The sequence below is a fragment of the Coptis chinensis genome, chromosome 5, assembly GCF_015680905.1.
Source record: "Coptis chinensis isolate HL-2020 chromosome 5, ASM1568090v1, whole genome shotgun sequence".
NCBI lineage: Eukaryota > Viridiplantae > Streptophyta > Magnoliopsida > Ranunculales > Ranunculaceae > Coptis > Coptis chinensis.
This window is the reverse complement of record NC_141460.1, coordinates 68,260,111-68,280,472: the sequence shown is the minus strand read 5'-3', so window position 1 is coordinate 68,280,472 and position 20,362 is coordinate 68,260,111. Positions and strand designations below refer to the sequence as shown.

The window sequence follows — 20,362 nt, the reverse complement described above, 5'->3', positions numbered from 1 at the left end:
CTCCCTTTGTCGGGGTCAATGCCGAGGATGTTGCATTGGCTGACTGACCTTGCCTCTTTTTGTGTTTATGTAGATGAGATGGTATATAGATGATGTAGATAGATAATGTAGATGGATGATGATCGTTGAACAAAATAGAAGCGTATCAAAACCTAATTATCCCTTAATAAGTAAAGGATGAGTAGGGTATCGTTCCACTTTTAAGTGTATGTTATGTGAAGGACAGGACTGGAAAGGGGGTTTAAGGGATTAAAAACTATGATTGTAGAGATTTTAGATTCTAATGCTAAACTAAACTAAATTAACTAAACTATTGAGAATTTATAAGAGAGGGAATTCAAGAGATTAGAATCCACCAATACTGTTAATCTATGACCTTCTGCTTCATGGTTGTTCTTACAAGTAGACTACAATTAGGCAATTGAGCGAGTGCCGATGCACACTTGGACGAAACATCATTAACAATTAACTCTACTTAAGGTTGTTCCTATGTTTATGCTATTAATATCTTCTTTCCTTTTATGTAAGCTCGGGCAGCCATTCAATGTATTACCAAGAGCAACATCAAGGAGTATTTCCTAATAGGGCGGCCATTCAATGAATCACCACTTAAGACAAACACAAAGAATACTTCCCCTAGGCAACCACTCCCTGAGCTACCCCTTCAAAGGCAACACAAAGAATGCTTCCCTAACTCTAAAGAACTATACTACTAGAAGAAAAGTAAAGAACACTAGCATGATATTAATATTGTAAAACATAAACACTACACCATAACAGTTTTTTTGTGACAAGGGTTTTTTCTGTTTTGTGACGCCAAATAGACATCAGAAAATTTGTGACGCCATAATAGCGTCACTATATGGGTTTTGCTGTCATAATAAATCAAATAATTAATTTTTTTATTTTTAGAAATGTTTAGAAAACATAGTGACGGCAAGGAGGCATGAGATAATAATGCACATGATGGGCATGTGTAACCAGAAGAGCCGTAAACTCGGAACTGTTTGCAAAGAATTGGATTTCTTCTCGACCTCAACTCAATTACACAACAAAGAGAAACCCTTCCCTCTTAACTCCGCATGATGTTTTCTCCATGTTTCTTGATCTATTCGAATTCCACCTCATTTTCGTTCATTTTCCCTAAATTTCGATGAAATTGAACTAAAGGAAGCAGTTTGTTCATCTCAATTTCTTCATCTCAGACAAAGGTACCATCTTTCCTATTTTTTAAGGTATCCATACTACTACTTTCGACGAAGTTCAATTTTGTCTTTCGCTATTTTGGTTTTGTAATTCTTGAATTCGTTTTCTAGGGTTTATAAATTTCTTATTGATTGAGTTTTAAATTTTATTGTTTTTACCCGCCTATATCACCGTCATGGGGACTAAGAGATTACCGATCCTGGCAGTGGTCTTTGATCTTGTCCATCGCGTGTTGTAGGGTACCGCGGGCACATTGAAAGTATTGCTATCTTGCAATGGCTTTCTGGTGATGTTATTTAGTATAACTGCTCTTCTGTTATGGAATTCATTGGGATTTGAGTATCCAGGTGGCAAACTTCTTTTAGAGTTAAACCGAGTTTTGCAACCTGGTGGTTACTTTGTGTCGTCGCTACTCCAAAGATACCGTGGTCGCGTAAGATGTTGAAATCTGGATAGGTATATTACGTTACTAGTTGTCTATTTTGAATAGGGAATTGATAGATCGCTAACTCTATTCTGCAAAATTGATGCAGCCATGTCTGCACTAATGAAGAAGATGTGCTGGGAACTATTAGTGATTAAAAATGATATAGTAAACCAAGTAGGTGCTGCTATATTCAGGAAACCCACTTCAAATGAATGCTACGAGCAAAGAGCAGAAAATGAACCTTCACTGTGCAAAGACTTTGTTGATGCAAATGCAGCCTGGTATGTGTGTGTGTGTGTGTGTGTGTTTTTTTTATGTGTAGTTTTATATGTTTGACCTGGTGAGCTATACGTGTGTTAAAAATAAAGGCGATTCAGTGTCCTTGTTTGATAAGTTTCTAGTCTAGTTAGAACTCATTGAGCTAAGCTTCCTGACATGTGATTATTTATCGCCGTAGGAATGTGCCACTGGAGGCATGTATGCAGAAGATCCCAGTTGATGCATCTAAGCGGGGATCTCAGTGGCCGTAACAATGGTCCAAAGGGGCGGAAAAGGTGCCTTATTGGTCAAGAGTTCCTGTGTTGGTGTTTACGCAAAGCAGCCCCAGAAGATTTCACGGCAGATTACGAGCATTGGAAACATGTCACCCCTGTGTGCTCTTTAGACTGCCCTAAAGGGATATTATTTGTTGCAGAGAGTAGCCTACATTTGGTATTTATTGTCTTCTAACACCGTCATGCGTGTCTTTTTTATTGTTTGGACTAACAATGAAAAGTTTCTTTTGTTAAATCTGGTGATTATCAGTCATCTTCATTATTTATATAATTAGGTGTGTCATTGATCCTATTTGTGTGATGTTACAGGTGGAGATGGTCCACAGTAAGGCTTAATGTGCTGAAATTCCATCTTGGAGGCACCCCCCGCAAGGTTCTGTATCACAATGAAAGCAGGTTATTGCTTGTGATGAGGACTCGAGGTGGGTTCTTATTTTCGCTCGTCGACATTTTCTTTGGTTGATCCTATAAGCGGTTCATTGCTCTCAACATATAAGCTTGATCCTGGAGAAACAACAAAATCAACTATTTCTCATTACATTTTGTCTTTTATTCTTTTGAACCTATCTACTTGTTAGAGACTATGGAATTTATTTATCCCTCAGATTACTTTTCTTTTGAAACATAAAAAAATGAAACAACATATATTCCAAAGCCGGCTACGTCATTTTCTTCGGGTTTCTTGCAAGGTTGTCTTACATAATACAAAAAAAAAAATGTTGGACTTGGTAACCCCCCCTCTCTCTCTCTCTCTCTCTCTCTCTCTCTCTCTCTCTTGTTCTCTCTACTTGAAAATGGAGAGGACACTACAAAGTAGCTTGATCCATTCTCATGACTTGTCAATTGTAGCTTAATTTTCTGCACAATATTTAATTTATCTTAGGAATTGCAATTTTGACAGGGTGATAGCAAAGGATCTGTGAAGGGTGGTCATGATAGAAAAGAGGTTTGGAGTTCAATCAGTCAAAGTTCGTGTATTATTACATTTCAATGTTCTTTTTGGGATTTAAAGAGTTGTTGTAAATACGGGTAATTGAATTTCACAGCTCACTCATCAGGGATCTTTTGGGCAAGGGGCAAGCTACATCAACTCTCCGGTAAGGATACCTTCTCTGATATTACTTTTTTTTATTGCAGTGCAACTTAGGAAGTAAATGATTGGTATTTTTTTTCCTAGTTTTCCATTCATATTAATTTGGTTTTGAAGATACTGCGAACCACCTTATTCCTTTTTGTTTCATAATGTGTCAAGTTGATGATTATCATTGAACATCATTACCATAAAAAAATGTTTATTTATGGATGGAGTAAATCATCTGATGAGGGACCTACTTGTTTACCCCTATTACTTGGTGGTGTTTTGCTTTAATCTTTCTAGGTTCTTCGATTCTTTTTCAATGCATCTATTCTCAAACCTCTTGGCAGCCATGTGTGAGGTGAAAACCTGTATGTACAAACTATGTGGGAGTGAATCATGTTTCGCTTAATAGAACATAGGTTAGTTTCTATTGGTTGTCTCTAAACCTTGTGATAACATGGTTACCTATAGGCTATCTGTTGTCTTTGTGTTTTATCTTTGATTCTTTTCACTTTGTTTGATCCTGTTAGTTCCTGTTTATATTTCAAATTTTGTACAACATAAGTAAATCTTCTAAGACAGGTACTTGACACAACACGACAACATAAGTAAATCTTCTCATACTATGATAGGTACTTGACACGACATCATTTACAAAACTTCATTGTTTTAGTGAAATCATGCATGTGGCAGAGCATATTATGTTACGACTGCATGGTTAGTGAAAATTGTGTATATTGACTAGTCAATAGCTTGTTTTAGTAGTTCCTTAGCTTGTATTGACTAAGGTCTAGTTGAAATGAATTTTTTTCTTTTTATGAAGGAAAAATGCACATCACCGAAGATCTGTAGCTGGCAGCTTGGTCCAGGGTATGTGTTTTAGAGAAAGACCGCCAAGAGAATCGTCAAGGACCCCATGCTCTTGCTTCTTAGGATGTGATCTTGAGTTGTTGTATAGGAATTATATTGAAATAGTATGTTGGTAGATTATGCTATATCCATACATCTATATCTTTTAATTTATATGTTATTCATTTAGTGATATGTATACTTAGTCAAATTTTAGTGATGGTTATTACTAAGATTTTCCTTGTGTATAATTGCTTGTCAAGTCTTAATTATATTATGTGTTTGGGGTTTATGTGGTTGTATTTATACATGCAATTTCAGGGGGAAAAAAATATAAATATTAGGATGGAAACAAAAAACAAATATTATTTTTTTTAAAATAAAAAATAATTTGTGACGCCTGACAGGCGTTAGTATGCATTTTAAAAAAAAGGTCAAATTTATAATTACTGACGGTACTGAGGCGTCAGTAATGCAAATTTAGTGACGGCGTAGAGGCGTTAGTAATGCACATTTAGTGACGGCGTATAGGCGTCAGTAAATATGTCAATTGTGATGGCATATTGGCGTCACAAATATTTCTGACACCAACACAGACGCCTAAATTCCAACGCCTTGTAGGCATCACAAAAAATAATTCTGACGCCTCCTAGCCGTCACAAAAGTGTTGTTTTGTTGTAGTGAAACCCTATTCTATACTTCCATCCCCTGGTGTGGGCAATGGAACTAATAACTAAAAACATAAAGAACTAACCTGATTGAAGAACACCATGAACCAGAAGAATCATTAAACCTTAAGCACTGGCTTCATCTCCTCCCTTGAAAGAGAAGATTAGCCTTCCATAAAGAAGGAAGAACTCGAAGAACGAGAAGAAGAAGAGTCGAAGAACATAAGACTAGAAAGACTAATTTATTAAGACTCAACTAGTTAAAACCGAATCTTTTATTATTAATCTCTCTTTGCCCCAAGTTCTGGAGCCAAGAATATAAGTGAATTGGCAAATTACATGAGGCACTTAGGTCCTCTATTTATAGGGGTTACAATGAGCTCTAGAAGTATTCCAAACCTCCATTTGTTTTCTAATACAAATAGACTTCTTTTAGAGTCCAACTTTGTCTCCAAAACTGAGAAGGAATTGGCTACAGTGTCGTTTCATGCGTCTGGAGGCAAGATCCATGCGTCTTAGATGCGATCAATGCGTCTGGACACGCATACCAGACGCGGAAGTCTATTTTGTCTCTTCTGCTCTATCATTCTATCCTCTTTTGCGGGCTTTGGTCCAAGCAACGAATCCTTTGGCCTTGGGCTTCCAAATAGGCTTTAAAATAGGTCCAAGTCGCATCTTTAATAGCTTCAATTCCTTGGCCTTCTCCATGATTGTCCACGGGCTTCCCATGTGATCCTTAATGCTCGAATTGTCTCCGCTTTTACCCCTTTTTCTCTAATATTCCACAAAACTCTCTCTTTCACCTGTAGAATCATAAAACATAACTTACAAACACTATTAGTCCACTAAGATGGCTAAACGAGAGGCATAATCGAGGGTTAAATTGCACCTTTTGAGCACTTATCACTGGCCCCTAGGCTGCGGAGTCTGGTGAAAATCACGGAGGAAACACCAGTGTATATCTAGGAGTGGGAATCCGGGTTCCAACCTGAAAAACAGAGGAAAAGATATGTCAAGGAGATAATAGTATGTAAAGCCAACAAAGCAATCGACTCAACTCACCGCAGTGGATAAAATGGGAGTGCCTCAAGGACAGTTCAGGGGGCAGAGCAGCGGAGAGGAAGTTCCCAGACACATAGAGGGGATAATGGTGCCAGACCTTGTCGGAGGAGGTGACGCGAATAACAAACGACTTTTTCTGCGGACGCATGCAGAAGGATTGATACCCCACGCTCCAAACCTTGGTGCTTTTCTTGATAAAATAGTGGGAAGTGATGTCCTGAAGAGAAATCTGAGGGGTATTCGTGGTATTGTAATAATTGGCAGCGTACATGATTTGCCAAAAGTTACCGATGCCTTGACACGCCAAATGTTAAAATGGTTGCAGACTTCAACATCTAACAAGGATAAGGGGAAGTGGAGACCAGCCGCTATTTGCCCCACGGTTGCTACCAAAAACCCTGGCCGCGGCAGTACTAAATGGGGAAAATGAGTGACCCCAGGCACATGTTCTAAGACCACATCCTCAGGGATGTCGTAGGCAGCCTTTACAATTGGTAGGTTGGGTTGGCGGTAGCGAGATGGAGGAGAAGGTAGTGCAGAGGGTCTACCGGAGGTAGATGGGACAGCGGCCCCATGGGTTGACTCCGTAGAGAGAGATTCTGGGTGGTCGGCGGAGGGGCCGGAAGATTCAGACTCCGCTACAGAGACAGATGATTTGGAGGTCGGGGACACAGATCTAGTAGATCTGGTGGCAGAGGAGCCACCAGATTCAGAGCCAGACATGGCACCAGAGTAGGATGAACAAGACAGACGGGGCGGGTAAGAGTGATGGATGAACAGCAGGAAGAAAGAAATGGTCACGAAGGAGCAAGAACTAAAAAGAAAGAAAATGATGACCAACCAACTTACGCTAGCAAGGAAAGAAAACTGAGAGTTATGGACGCAAACCTGAGTAAAGAAGATGATCCGCGCGTGAAGCGTAAGTGAGATGCAAAGAGAGCTTCACCGAAGATGGTAAGACAGATGCAAGGAACTCACAAGGAAGAAAAAAGCACAAGAAAAATGGAGTGAGGGAAGTTGAAGGTACAGTTAGCAAAATGAAAAGTGAAGAGTCGGGAAGAGAGAGGAGTGCATAATAAAGGTGATGGGCGGGATTTGTATAGTCAGGGGCAAAATGGTAAAAAAGGGGTGGCACATGTGTAAAAGAGATCCATTAAAGAATAAACGCGTGGCATTGCGAGAATCAAGGAGGCAGGGCTCGTTGGGCGTGCGCCGCAAGGCACGTGCCTAGGGGCGCGTGGCAAAGGTCCGGAGGTCAAGGCAGTGGGTAGCGTGATGGTCAGAATGATTCGAATGATTGATGGGTGACAAGATAGCATGGTAGTCTGACAGCTGGGGAGTCTCAGCCCACAAATCCATTCAGATCTGCAGACCGAGAGGGGGCATTTGTATTAACCCCTTTTTGGGCTACCAAGGTAGCATGTCCGCCGGCCCGAAGTAATATAAGAAAAAGAAGGCGAAACACCGGATCAGGGCCGCGGCTCTGCAAAAGTGGTCGGGCCGTACAACAGCATGTGGAAAGAGAGCGGTCAGAGTCAAAGAGGAGGCAACTTAATAGAGAAGGAATGGGGGGTATAGGAGCAAGGCCGCAGAACCCTAAGAGGACAGGTGTGCCAGTGTGGACCAGAGGATAGGAGGGAGATCAACGGATAGGAAAGAATGGAGGAGGATATAAATAGGAACAGTAGAGCAGAGAGAAAGGAGGGAGGAAGAAAAGGAAAGAAAGAGTGAGAGAGAGATTAGGACATTGGATCTTAGAGATGGTAATTTGTGTGCATACATGGCTGACGTACTAATAAGTGGGTGGGTAAAAGTCAGAAAGTGTAAAACTCAAGAAATGAACCATGATGATGGCACCTATCTATCGACATTGTTTGGGCTGGTTGGGTTCTCATTTCTATCCATTTCTATACTCATCCAAAAAAGATCAAGAGAAAGCAAGAGAAATGGTACGAAAGGAATACCCTATTACAATACCTCATTACAATATTGTTCGGGTATGTCATTTCTTGTGAAATACTATAGTCCATAGTACAAACAATCGCGATATATATCGAGATATTAGAAAATGATACATATTATATAAATATCACGATATGCTCCAGGATATATTCAACTGTAAATATCGACAATATTTAAACGATATTTACAATATATGCGATATTTTGTGTAGTTAACAAGTTTATTTAATATTTGAGGTTAATATTTATGAGAAATATTTATCATTATATTTCAAATAAATATAAATTATAGTGTGCGATATCAAAAAATATCCACAATATCCATAATATTTGTCGATATTTTGGATACAGAAAAGCAAGTGTGCGCAGGAGAGAGAGTATGAGAGAGAATATAGGACACTCATCAGGCAGGCACCAAAAAGTACTACAATCAATGTCTCTTAATCCTATACACCCATACACCCTGCGCACCCTAGATGCCATCTTTTGGATATATCCACGATATTTGTATGTGAAACAATGTCAAATATCCCTAAAGAGGGAGGGGATATATCCACGATACATATCCATAAATCAAGGAACGATATTTCTTGTCATATCCTGATATTTTGTACTATGCTATAGTCATCCCAAAATTTCCTTGTTGAAAAATACACATAATTTCAAAATTTCATTAGCCACCTCATTTCATTATTGATGTCCATGAAGAAAATATACGTATTTAATTAAGTAATAATTTAAATAATTTTAGCCTTAGATATTTAGATTTTAAGTGACACATTGGATTTTGTTTTGTAAAATATCGCCTAAATCAATTTGGACAATAAAGAAAAAAAATAAGTTTTGTCCCTATTAGGGGTGGCAATGGGTTGTATTGGGTCGGGTTCGTGTCATGTCATATTCATGTCACATGTTAGGAGAGCAAACCGATACCCAACCCAATTACTAATCGTGTTGAGTTTGTCAACCCTAAACCCAATCCACCTATATAACAGGTTACCGAACATATGACCCACTAATTAAGCCAGCGGTGAATTCAATTTCAGCTCAAATTCATAGATAACATGTAGAGGCGGTAACATGTATGTAAAATACACCATAAAATTAACCAATTAATATTGAGCAATAATATTTAGTAAATCATATATTAATCTGTATAAAAAATCATCAATAATTCATCTACATATCAATGAAAATTGAATAACAAAACATATCTTTATCGAATTAATCTGACGGCTAATCCTTCTAATTTTTAGTCATTTAGTTTAGGTAGTTGGGATGATGAGATCTTAAAAAATAGGGAAAGTTATCTTAAAACATGTTATATTGGTCACGGGTTGATGACCCGACCCATTAGACATGAGAACAAATCGAGTCTACTAACGGGTTACTTGGGTTAACATATGTGCCCTTACCCAAAATGACCCATTTATTTGACAGGTTCGGCGAGTGAACCTTTAAATGACCCAAAAGCGTTTTTTCCAACCCGAACCCACTAATTTTGTGTTGGATTCATGTTGGGTTAGTTGCACTACACCATAACAACCAATTAGTAATGGATATACATCCGTTGCAAAAAATAATTAGTAGCGGTTATCTTGCGTTGACACAAAAGCATGACAAATTAATAGTAACGAAAATTAGTAACGCTTAATATCCGTTAGATATCTTACTAACGGTTATCAACTGTTACTGGAATTAATTTCAGCAACACGTATCAACTGTTACAATTTTCGGTTATTACTTAATTATGAGGTAACGGTTATAAATTTTGTTCATGATTTGTTCCCAACGTATGAAATGGTAAGCAATTCCCCCTTCTAACGCTTTTTATTTCTGCTACATTAAAACATTACTAACGGTTTGGAATCCGGTACTAATAATTTATTGAGGATGTCTATATATCGGATATATTAGAGATATATATTTTTTTGTTGACCAGTCAAAATTTTGTTTTGTATGTCGATATATCAGAAAGAGGGCATCTAGGGTGCGTTGGCTTAAAAGACATTGATTGCAATATTTTTTGGTGCAATACACCCTCACTCATGCCTTATGAGTGTCCTAGATTCTCTCTCACACTCTCTCTCCTGCACACACTAGCTTTTTTGTATCGGAAATATCGTCAAAGTCAACAATATTTGGGCAAAGTCAACAATATCGGTCAAAGTCAACAATATTTGGGCAAAGTCAACAATATTTGGGCAAAGTCAACAATATATCGGTCAAAGTCAACAATATTTGGGCAAAGTCAACAATATCGGTCAAAGTCAACAATTTATATCGGATATATCAGTCGATATATATCGTTATATCGAAAATTGCGATATATATCGGGAAAAAAAGGATTCAATAATCGGTTGAGATATATCGAATATATCCATGTCGGTGTATCAAAAAAACAATATATATCGGCAATATTTTGGGCCTTGGTTTATTTTAGGTAGTTGGGATGATAGATGAGATTTTTTACCAATATATTAACGATATTTCAACACAATCGATATATTAACAATATTTCGATATATTAACGATATTTTTGATATAATAGATGATATTTTCGATATATCGACATACAAAACAAAATTTTGATTGGTCAACAAAAAAATAGATATCTCTGATATTTCCGATATATATCGGTTTTTGGGTACATCAAAATATTCACCGAATTCGATATTTTGGGGCTTGCGCACAAGTACACCCTGCCTTATCTTAAAACAGGTTATACATGTCATGGGTTGATGACCTGACCCATTAGACCTAATCAGGTCTACCAACGGGTTACTCGGGTTAACATATGTGACCCTAACCCAACCCATTTATTTGACGGGTTTGGCGAATCAACCCTTAAATGACCTAAAAGCCTTTTTTCCCAACCCAAACCTGCTAATTTCATGTCAAGTTAGCGGGTCGTGTAGAAAATTGCCACCCCTATATATAACATAGCAAGGCCCAAAATATCGCCAATATATCTGATATATCGCTGATATATATCATTTTTTTGGTACATCGACATGGATATATTCGATATATCTCAACCGAATATTGAATCATTTTTTTCCCAATATATATCACAATTTCCGATATAACGATATATATCGACCGATATATCCGATATAAATTGTTGACTTTGACCAATATTGTTGACTTTGCCCAAATATTGTTGACTTTGACCAATATTGTTGACTTTGCCCAAATATTGTTGACTTTGACCGATATATTGACGATAATTGCGAACCGATATAATCGACGATATTTCCAATATGAGGGCATCTAGGGTGCATCAGGGTGTATGAGTGCGTAGGAATGAGAGCCCTTGGACACTACTTCTTTGTTGCAATACACCAGTACTTGTGCCTATATGAGAGGCCTAGATGCTATACACTGAGTACACCCTACGCACACTAGCTTTTCAGTTTCCGATATAATCGACGATATTTCTGATATATCGACATACAAAACAAAATTTTGACTAGTCAACAAAAAAATAGATATCTCCGATATTTCTGATATTTCTGATATATATCATTTTTTGCGTACATCGAAATATTCACCGAATTCGATATTTTGGGCCTTGTAACATAGTAATCCTAACTGAATGGGATAAATCGTCGATAAGGACCGATATTTCGTGGGTTGATGGTAGGAGTCCGTTTGATACTTTGATATATGACCCAAATTTGCCGCAAGTTTTTGGGCGGTCTTTTTCGTTGTTGACGCTCAAACCAAAAAATTGAATTGAAAGCCACCTAAAACACTGTCGGGCACAAATATCATTATTTCAACTGATATTTCATCGGTATTTCAACCGCCTCATATTTCAAATTTGAAGTCGGTTCAAATTTTCAATTCTGAACACCAACCGACTCTTCTTCTTTTCTTTCGCTCCTCATGTCTTTTTGGCTCCCTTTTCTTTTTTCTTTTTCTCTGCAATAACCCCGTCTCCTCATATTTCTCTGCATACAACTTTATTTCAGGCCTCTTCAAACTTCCGTCTCCTCATATTTCTTAAGCGATTATTTCCATTCAAGTAGGCATTACAACCCCATTTGGTGATTTCTTATGTTTCTCACTTTTATAGGATTTTAATTAACCCCCCCCCAAATTAATTTGTTACAGATTGTCGTGTTCATTTTTTGGTTGGAGACGGCTTTGGCTTTAAGACCAGGTAATTTCCAGTCTTCTTTTATGTTCATTTTTATATTTTGAGTTCAGTAGCGGAGTTAGAAATTTGAGTGAGGGGGTGAGCAAAGCGTGAAGCCAAGAATATATTCCAGGGTGAGCCGGTGAGCACTACAAGTATTCAACCCAAACACAATTGAAGTGTACAAGCCTTTTCTTTATTTTATTTTTTGGTTTCTTCTTAATTTGTCTTTTGTGAAAAGCAAACAATTGTTAGTTTATTTTGTCAATTTTTGAAATTGAAATCATATGAATAGTTTTTAGGTAATGAAAATTATCTATTTGGATTACAATTACACCTAGTCGTTCATAAGACTAATTAAAATTAGGTTTCAGAAGATTGTGTCTTGCACTGGTTACTTCTCATATTATTTGTTTTATATTAGTTAATTTTTATAGATAAGGTTTCTAATTGTCTATATTATATTTTTCTGACGATAAAAGGTAATTTGTCGGATGCCAAAACCCCAATGTTCATAATGGTTAGAGGAGCATCCAAGCATATAGTATGACAAGCTTCAGTGCGTTAATTTATTGGGGTTTTTAGTTGAAAAGGAGGATGATATTACACAGTACGTAAGACTCTGAATCCACTTTACCCCATTGTTTCATCCTCTGCCTTGTCTTCAACCCATCACTCAGACACAACCAGCTTATAAACGAAAACTTTGGTATCATGTTTGTGAACCAGACGATGCTGTGCCAATCAGTTTTCTGTCTTGTTTGTCTCATACTCTCATATGTTTCTTTTATCCCATACTCTCCTCCCAAAGTTACAGACCATATCACCTCATCCCCCCTCGCGGTGAAGCTTCACTCTCCTTCAATACCTTGAATCAAATCAGGGCAGTATACCGTAAATGGTTGTGGTATTTGCCACTGCCCATTCTCTATAAAACTCCCGACCTTTGCATTCCTGTTACAAGCTGATACATAAGTGAAATTTAATGGAAACAAGTCCATCAGAATGCCTGCTGGATTGTTATAAAAGTAACTTAGATTATCACTTTGGGAGAAGAATTTCCAGCAAATAACTCAGTTCTTTGTTTCTTAGTTTTCTTCTTAATCCATAAACAGATACATAAATGGCTTATATAGCCTTTAAAGAAGACTCTAGATACTAGAAACCTCATTAACTATATCACACATTTGAATTAGACTCTTCATTATCCTAAATACAATTAAACTTTCACCAAGACTCTTTGACTTCTAGAAATTTGGTTTAGTTTTCCAACAATGCCTCCCGTAAACCAAATTTGCTTTTGATTCCTAAACTCTCGAGGTTTTGTTTGAACGCTAGTCCACCAAGTGCTTTCGTAAAGATATCTGCCTACTGCTCATTTGTCTTGCAATACTCCATACGTATTTCACCTTTGTTCTCCCTTAAGAAATGAAACCTAATCCGGATGTGCTTTGTCCTGCCATGAAGAACTGGATTCTTCGTGACTGAAATTGTAGAGTTGTTATCACAAAATAGAGTTGTTGCATCCTTTTCCTTGTGCTTAAAGCTTTCCAAAATTCCTTTCAACCAAAAGAGTTGACATCCAGCACTAGACGCAGCAATGCATTCAGCTTCCGTAGTAGAAAGTGCTATAACTGGTTGCTTCTTCGAGTTCCATGAGATAACTCCACTTCCAAGATTAAAGTCGTAACCTGAAGTGCTCTTGCTATCATCAATGCTTCCTGCCAAGTCGCTATCCGTATAGCCAGCAAGATTAACCAGAACATTAGCTTGATAGAAAATGCCATAGTTTACGGTCCCTTTGACATATCGCAATATTCTTTTAGCTACTTCCCAATGATTTGAGTAAGGCTTTTCCATGAATCTGCTCACTATACTTACTGCATACATTATATCAGGTCTTGTGGCCATCAAGTACATAAGATTTCCCACCAAACTACGGAACATGGTGGAGTTAACAAGCTTTCCTTCACCATCTTTACTCAATTTTATACCTGCTACACATGGAGATGAAACTGGATTTGCATTCTCTATCTTAAACTTCTTCAAGACTTCTTTCGCATAACTCTCTTGAGAAATGAAGATACCTTTCTTGAATTGATGAACCTCAATACCAAGAAAATGATGTAGCTCTCCTAAATCTGTCATCTCAAACTCCTTCATCATGGAAAGCTTAAATTCTTTCAACATCTCCATATTATTTCCAGTGAAAATGAGATCATCAACATAAAGACTTATCTCCATATTATTTCCATCTGATCTTCCTTTTGTGTAGAGAGTATGCTCATAACGACATTTCTGAAATCCACTCTTCTCAAAGTACGAATTGATCCGACTGTACCAAGCTCTTGGTGATTGTTTAAGCCCATACAACGCTTCCTTCAATTTGTAAAATTTACCTTCTTCTCCTTTCTTAACAAAACCAGGAGGTTGCTCGAGATACACCTCTTCTTTTAGAACTCCATTTAAGAACGCCGACTTCACATCCATTTGGAATATTTTCCAATTGTTTTGAGCTGCAAGAGAAATCATTAGTCTGACGGTCTCAAGTCTGAAAATAGGAGCAAATACTTCAGTATAATCTTCTCCTTCCTTTTGTTTGTATCCCTTCGCCACAAGCCTTGCCTTGTATTTGTTGATAGAGCCATCTGGATTCTTCTTTATTTTGTATACCCATTTCACTCTAATAGGAATCTTGTGTGGTGGTAGATCTGTGAGCTCCCAAGTGCCATTCTTCTCAATGGACTTTATCTCTTCTATCATTGCTTGCTTCCATGTTTCTTCTTTACTTGCGTCATCAAATGAAATTGGATCCTCTCTCGCAAAGAAACCAAAGTAAACAACATCATCTAGTTCAATTTGCTCAATGGAATTGTAAAGTTCTCATATACTTCTCACTTTTCGGGGAGGACTTTCATAGTCATCATCTCATGATGAAGTCGGGGGTGCACTGTCTGTGTGAGAGCCAACTTCTTCACTTTCTAGCATAGGAAAATCAGTTCTACTTGTACCACCATTATAGGCAGAATTTTCATCAAACCGAACATCCCGGCTGATCACTATCTTCTTTGTTACTGGATTGTACAACTTGTAGGCCTTGCTCCTCTCACTATAGCCAACAAATATACACTTTCTGCCTTGTCATCGAGCTTGCTCCTTGCTGCATCACGAATGTGTGCGTAAGCAACACTCCCGAAAATTCGTAAGTGTTGAACACTTGGCTTTAGTCCATACCATGCCTCATGAGGTGTGTTGTCCATCAAGCTCTTCGTCGGTGATCTGTTTATCAAATAAACAACACATGAAACAGCTTTAGCCCATAGTACTTTGTCTAACTTCTTCCTACTAAGCATACATGATAATTCATAAAAATGATAGTTTACCTACGAAATGAATGATAAAACTCAAAACGTAAGTAAACTAAAACTTAATTACGTGCCTATGATTTATCAAAGATTTCTACTCTCAATCCTATGAGATATAGTGGAGTAGATGATTCGTTCCACTCCTAGTCCTTCCACATGCTGTGTTTTCTACGTATAAATAATCTTCTTAAAGTCTAATGAGAGATTTACGAAATGATAACTAGACTACGATGCAACTACCCACAAGATGTAACTAGTCAACTATTGAACAACTATGGGAATGCTACGTCAATTCTATGATAAGGAGTTAGAGGGGGATTGATTCCACCTTAACTCGACTTAATCCTACTAACAAAGAATCGTCGTAATCCAAATTGAACGCGCTTCAAGAAACAACTGGTTACTCCTAATCCCTAATTACACATGGCATTTATACCAATTCATAACTAGCATGTGAACGATTACACCCATTCTCATGGTGAACTAATCATTTCTAGAGTAGAAAGGAAATTATAACGACTCTACGATAATCGGAATCAAGCTTTCATCAAGGCTTCTCAACCCCCTCAAATGGAGGTTTAGCCGAGAATCATCACGCTTATCATTCCCAATGGAATTTAACAAGACATGATATAAAGATTTGAAATTTACTTGTTTAAACTCAATTCAAAACTACTCATGCAATAATTGAAGTAAACTAATAATGACAATTAAGTAAATCTAAGGATTTAAGCTAATAAATAAATGAAAATGAAACTAGATTATCAAGAACACTATTTTATTAATCTAATGAATAATAAAACAATGATTCAAATACTAAATTAATAATCTACTTTGTTCGAAAGTAATTAATTAAACATGAAACTAGATTTAAAACAAGATATGAAAAACTAATTAATTAACTAATTGAAATTCTAAAACTAAGTTCTAAAACTAATTAATGGAGGCTAACTAATCTAGGTCTAACTATCTACCATTAACAAAGAGTCAAGCTCTTGTTTTATACTTTCAGATCCAAAAATCGTGCATGGGCTTGGAGCCATGTTTTGGACCAGAGAATCAGGCCCAAAACCCAATTCTTTCAGTCCAAAAAGGCCTCTTCAACTGCAGTTGGCTTCAACAGACTTTTCGTCCACTTTTACTCCTTTGATTGGGTCAAGGCTTAGACCATTGGAAAGCTCTTTCCGAGCCGGTCATTTTGACATAAGGTAGGCCCAATTCCGAGGTCTGAGTCCAAAGATACGCCCGGAAGTTCTCACGACTTTGTGTCTTTCTTTTTACTCGCGGCGTCGACTTTTCAGCTTTTGACCAAGCTTTAGAAAGGCTTTGCCTTCTTGAATCTTGGCCTTTAATCACAGAACTCCTTAGCAACCGACCTTTTCTCCTTTATCTCGCTAAAGTGGCATATTTCTGCACATAATGGACTTTGAAGCCTGAAATGCATAAAAACACGTAATCAGTATTAACTCTTAATTATTACTCACATAATTGGTCTAAAAGTATGATGGTTAAGGGGTTAAAACTACAGTTTTGGGCTCTTATCAATACACCTCACCATGTCCATGATAGTGCGGTTCTTTCTTTCACAAACACCATTATGTTGTGGTGTATATCGAGTTGTCAATTGGTGTCTTATTCCATGATCTCTACAATATATTTCAAATTCAGCCAGAAGATATTCGCCACCCCGGTCAATTCTCAACGATGGTATACGCAAACCAGAAAAATTTTCAACTTCAGCTTTGAAATCCTTAAACGCTTGAAAGGCATCTGATTTTTCCTTAAGAAAATAAACCCACACTTTCCTTGAATAATCATCAATGAAGGAGATAAAATATCGATTACCTCTGTGAGATGTAACTCACATTGGACCGCACAAATCTGAATGAACAAGTTGTAGTGGTTTCTTTGCTCACCAAGTGGACTGCGAAGGGAATGGAGATCTATGAAGCTTGCCAATCTGACAATCTTCACAAACATCATCTGTAAGAGAAATTTGAGGCAATCCTTTGACCATCGCCTTCGTTGATAATTGCTCCAAGCTTCCATAGTTCAAGTGCCCAAACCTATCATGCATAGCTTTGAGTTCCCATTATCAACACTAGTGAAGCAAGACAAATTCGAGTTCTGAAGTTTTAGAGGGAACAAATTATTTTCAGCAACGGTCATCTTTGCAACAAGCTGACTTTTCTTTGACAAGAAACAAGCATTGTCTCGGAAATGGATATCAAATCCTTTCCTTAAAAGATGACCTGCACTTAGAAGATTACTTTTTAACCCCGGGACGTAGTAAACATCAGCCATTGTCTCGATGTTCCCTGACTTTGCTTTGAAAGCTATTTCACCAACTCCTTCGATTTTGTATGCTTTATTATCACCAATCTTTACTTGGCCACGATCAGATTTTGTTAAGCTTGTAAACAAATTCTTGTTTCCTGTCATATGCTTGCTAGCACCGCTATCAAGATACCACACATCATCCAAGTCATCACCATGACAAGCAAGCAACAAAGTGTCTTGAATACTTCTTTCTTCATGTTTTGTTTCATGTACATAACCTGCTTCATTCTGCTTGTCTTCCTTTTGCTTATACCAACACTCACTGATAGTGTGACCTGGTTTGTTGGGAGAGAGTGAATTTGTCAAACAACCGTAGCATACGCAGGGGCTCCGCTCATCCCCCCACTGCAATGTAGTATACTAGTTAGTTTTGTTTGGGTTCTAATAGATTTACAGTTATGCTATATGATTTTTAGAAGAGTTGAATACGGTTTGATTTGCTTGTTTGGGATTAAGGAAACAGAGCGTGCTAAGGTAATCCTTTGGGCAATTTCGAGTGGCAAACCACTTTCATTTACCCTTTTGTAGGCATTGCCAATGATCACATTGCGAGAGGAGTAGCCTGAACCCTTGCTGTTAAAAAACCTCTTCATCTTTTCAAACCAAGCTTTTGTAGCGTAATCACCAACAAGTTATCATAGTTTGGATTGTTTGAAGCCAAAACTCGTTGGTGATTACGTTACAAGAGCTTGGTTTGAGAAGATGATGATGTTTTTTTATCAAGTATGGGTTCAGGCTATTCCTCTCGCAGTATGATATGCATGTTACAAGTATTTATGGTAAAGGATAATAGAAAACTCAAGATGGCTATATTCTTAAGAAGATACCAGTAACAGGTATTTATGGTAAATGATATTATACTCAAGATGACTATATTTTCCAGCAGTTACCTGTTACAGGTAACTTTTGGAGAATATAACCAGCCTGAGTCAAATATACTTTACCAAAAATACCTGTTACAGGTATCTTCTAAGAACGGCTAACTTATTGTTAAATTATAAGAATATACTAGTTACAGGTATTTTTGGTAAAGGATATATTACTCAGGATGACTATATTCTTAAGAAGTTATCTGTAATTACTGGTATCTTCTAATAATTTATTCTAAATTTCCAATACCTGTTAAAATTGGCATGCTAACAATTGGTATACCATTTGGATGAATGAAGGGAAAGTTATTGCTTTGACAAGTTGCCTAGAAAACCTAGAAAGAGAAATAATTCGAGAAATGAATTAAGAGCTACGTAAGGCTTGATTCTAAACCTTAAAGAATTTGGATATGGCTAATCATTAGGAATATTTTAAAATATGTGTATTATAAAAAAAAAATTCTCTTAGGCTGAGTCCAATGGTGCATCCACCCTCTATCTCCATTCCACCAAAAAACAGTGTTTGAGGATGGGGAGTCAATTTTGATGTCCAATGGTTTGGACCATTCTACGCCACTTCAAGTGGCACCGTTTGGGTTTTTACAAACCACGCCATTTCAAGTGGCGGGGAATGCACTCTCTATTCCTTAATAACACTCTATATATGGAGAGTTATATTAAGATAGGGGAAAAACCACCGCCACTCCCTCCGCTTTTAAGGGAATGAGGAGCCATTGCACCCAACCTTAGTAGTTATTTGAGTAAAGTAAGTCAGGAACATGTGAAAAACTATTATAACACTTTGATTCAATATAGCTTGAAGCATCAAAAGACAGTGTACATTTTCAATGGAGCTGAACTCTCGGATCAGGTCTATTTCAGGGATTCCACCTGGAATCCAACGGTCTATCTAGGAGTTAAAATAGCTCAAACTTGGTAAAAAAAACATAATTTTGAGCAAACTAGAATTCTAACATGCTATCTTCCGGAGATCATAAGTCTTTCCACATGTGTACAAACGCGATAAGATATACGGGTGGTTTGAAGATTTTGGCTGGGTATAGACCGGCTTTTGATGCCACGGCAGTTAAGAAAGTGAGGGAATGTGGTGGGAATGTTTTTGGGAAGACTAATTTGGATGAGTTTGGTATGGGGAGTTCCACTGAACGTTCAGATTTTCAGGTAAGAGGTTTGAGTTTTATTGGTTTAAGTTTAGTTTGTTTTGATTTTTATGCTTTTAGCTTTGAATTAGCTGTGGAAACAATTAGAGATTGTACTCCAAATATATATATATATATATATATATACAGCCCCGCTCTCAGACGGACGTCCGTTTACGGACTTTACTTAAAAACCAAAATTTCAAAATTCGAAATATACTATCACGAAGGGTTTTCTCATGACTCGCTCCTTTTCTCTCCGAAGTCCAAACTTACCGTGACTATTTCCCTCCCTCCTGGTACTCTCTTTCTAGCTCTCATGGGGATCTTCAATCCATTAGGGAAGAACTCAGCTTCAGCAGAAATGTTACAGTGCTGGATCACTAAATCGGTATGCATGTTGTCATTAGGGCTAGTCATCGAGTCGAGCTGTTCGTGAGTAACTCGAGTTCAGCTCGTTGAATGCTCGACTCAAACTCATCCACATAAAGATATGAGTCGAGTTTGAGCTTAATTTAATGCTCATTCTAGATAGCGAGTAGTTCAAGTTCGAGTTCGAGTAGCTCACGAGCTACTCGTGAACTACTCGAGTCGAGCTTGAGCTCGAGTAGCTCGCGAGCTACTCGTTTTATAAGCACATAGATTATAGATATCCCACTATCCTAGTATCCCACAACCC

At 37.6% G+C, this 20,362-nt stretch overlaps 1 protein-coding gene across 1 annotated transcript; it reads right to left on the bottom strand.

The window, feature by feature from the left end:
- Positions 1-17,366: 17,366 nt before the first annotated feature.
- LOC147498528 (uncharacterized) lies at positions 17,367-18,247 on the bottom strand. The gene is made up of 2 exons (XM_086563258.1): positions 18,160-18,247; positions 17,367-17,929 (listed from the first exon to the last, which is right to left on the bottom strand). The coding sequence occupies exons 1-2, from the start codon at positions 18,245-18,247 to the stop codon at positions 17,367-17,369; spliced, it is 651 nt and encodes a 216-aa protein (XP_086419384.1).
- Between the last annotated feature and the right edge of the window lie 2,115 nt (positions 18,248-20,362).

Excerpts from the sequence above, each read along its gene's own strand:
- LOC147498528 (XM_086563258.1), bottom strand. The coding sequence starts at position 18,247 with ATGAAGAGGTTTTTTAACAGCAAGGGTTCAGGCTACTCCTCTCGCAAT. Across the intron at positions 17,930-18,159 it reads CAAAAGGGTAAATGAAAGTG|GTCACACTATCAGTGAGTGT; the intron begins GTTTGCCACTCG and ends CCAACAAACCAG.